The sequence below is a fragment of the Sprattus sprattus genome (assembly GCF_963457725.1).
Source record: "Sprattus sprattus genome assembly, chromosome: 11".
NCBI lineage: Eukaryota > Metazoa > Chordata > Actinopteri > Clupeiformes > Clupeidae > Sprattus > Sprattus sprattus.
The window spans coordinates 21,000,739-21,003,238 of NC_137909.1; the positions used below are offsets into that span (position 1 = coordinate 21,000,739).

Sequence of the window (2,500 nt, forward strand, 5' to 3'; positions counted from 1 at the left end):
AGGAGATGGACATTTTTCATCTTGCCGCTGTGTTATGAGTGATGCTGTGTGTGTGTGTGTGTGTGTGTGTGTGTGTGTGTGTATGTGTGTGTGTGTGTGCGTGTAGAGAGAGAGAGAGAGAGAGAGAGAGAGAGAGAGAGAATGGGTGAAAGTGCCGGTGTCCATGTGAGTAGTGAGGATGATGAACTGTGGCTGGTCTTTCAGCTCACAGATGGATCCCTTTACTTTTCGTGTATTCATTTATTCATGAAGTGACTTACACTACTCCTTTGTTATTCAGTTAGGTGTTCCTTGGAAGTATACACCATTATCCTGCTGTTGCTGCCACATTCACTCTGCCAGCAGAGCAACAGGAACATCTCATGAAGAAAGATCTCCACCTTGTCTTAGGATATTTACCCTCTTTTACACATATGCTTGTGTCCTAGAATATGAAATACTTACTCCATATAAAGTGTATAGTTTGTCCGGTACAATCTAGGCAATGGTGAAGGTAGGGCTTTGAAGGCACTGAACAGTACCTCATTCTCTCTCCAGCTGACCCAGAAGGACATCCTGTGGCTCTTATGCGGCATCTCCCAGGGCTGAAGGAAACAGGAAGTAAAGAGGCAAGGATGCAGGAAGTGAGCTCATAGGGAAGGGGGACCCAGGTTCCTGTTTACAGCATACCTTACTTCCGGTGGCTGATAGATAGGGGTGGTGGTCTTGAAACAGAGAATCAGGGCCTACAGGCTAACACCCCCCTCTCTCTCTCTCTCTCCCCCCCCCCCTCTCTCCCTCCCCCCTCTCTCTCTCACTCTCTCTGTCGCTCTCTTTACAGCCAAATGGAGCCTTCAGGCAACCAAGGGGAGTACGTACAGGTGAGTTCCTTGTCACTTATGTTATTCTATCTTTCGTTATCCTCACCTGCTCTCCTAAATACTACATGCTGTCAAATGTTGATTAAAGTGCAGAAAAAGGTACAAAAGCATAGGCCTAGCAAACTTCTTCTCCTCTCTGTTGGAGTCCTCTCTAAACTCAGTCTCTTGTGTCTCTCTGTCTCTTTCTTTCTCCAAACTCCAAAGAGCCCCATGTGAAAAAGATGAAAAAAAAACATTAGGTCCCAACTTACAATTTCAGATGAACCTCTTTCCTTTCTGTTGTGTAAGGTGTATTATTGTACCCTGGCATATTTTGTTATTCTCTTGTAACTTCTGGAAGTTCCTACTCTCAAAATCACCAGCTTGTTGGTAAAGGTGTTCAGACTCCCACTTCACCTTGACACATAACATGCTTACATACTATTATTCATCCATGCGACCTGCGTCTGTGTGTGTGTGTGTGTGTGTGTGTGTGTGTGTGTGTGTGTGTGTGTGTGTGTGTGTGTGTGTGTGTGTGTGTGTGTGTGTGTGTGTGTGTGTGTGTGTGTGTGTGTGTGTGTGTGTGTGTGTGTGTGTGTGTGTGTGCGCGAGTGTGTGTGCATGCGTGTGTTTGTGTGTGTCTCTGTGTGTGTGTGCGTGTGTGTGTGTGCTTGCATTTGTGAATATGTGCGTCTGTGTGTGTGTGTGTGTCTGTATTTCCTGAGTGCCCCCATGTCAACAATTTTTTCCACCTTTTTGTCACCTCACGCTGATAACACAAAATTACGAAGTGAAAAGGTTAATTAAGAGAAGTTATTTAGGCAAGTACTCAGGCATATCATCAGTGAATTGGCTCATCTCCCATCTCTGAAACAAATCACATTTGCCATCATCAGAGTTCATTATTAGGGAAGTGGAAGACATCTCACTCCCTCGCTGTGAAGTAGGTCTCACAGATGACCACTAGATGGTGCTGCAAACTCGGTTTCCTCACACAGAAAAGTGATGAGGCGTGGTCTTGCCTGGCATGACCCTGGACCACTAACACACAAACACACGTAAACAGACATTAACACACTTTAACAGACACAAACAGTAATAAACACACAGAAGCAGAATTAGTTTTGAGGGGAATGGAAATGCCTGATAATCCTCTAATTATCAACATTTTTGCCTTGTGTATTTATGTAGGGAGACTTGCAGAGCTTTTGACTGTTAGCTCTGAGATGTGTCCTTATCTTACTCCTGCCCCCATCTCAACATTCAACCCCCAAACATGCTTCTTCACCCTTCATCACCTCATCGTCTCCCGCTCCACCCAAATCTCTCTATCCTCCCTTCCACTTTCTCCCCTCTATCCATTCCACTGTGTAGCTCTTCCTCTACTGTTTCCTTTTTTCTTTCTCTCTTTCCTTTTCTCCACTCTCCTCTCTCTCTCCTCCCCCTCTTTACTTCTTCTGCCTCCTTGTATATCTTTATTTTGCCTCCTCCTTACCTCCCTCCCTCTCTCTCTCTTTCCGTGTCTTTCTCCTTTTGAAACATTAATGTCACTTATGATTAAATGAGAGCTTGGCCCCAATGCTCACTACAGCTGGAGGATGCTTGTTCAGGTTGGAGGGGGAGCTTGGGTGAAAAGTTGGGTCCAGCAGAAACAAGTGAGT

General features: G+C 45.2%; 1 protein-coding gene across 1 annotated transcript in view; it reads left to right on the forward strand.

Moving 5' to 3' along the window:
• sh2d3ca (SH2 domain containing 3Ca) overlaps positions 1-2,500 on the forward strand; it is a gene marked incomplete at both ends in the record, with an annotated part of 58,458 nt that overhangs the window by 14,146 nt on the left and 41,812 nt on the right. Inside the window, one exon of the mRNA XM_080847811.1 lies at positions 821-860. Within this exon, the coding sequence (XP_080703937.1) occupies positions 821-860 (40 nt within the window). The remainder of the gene's footprint in view (positions 1-820; positions 861-2,500) is intronic.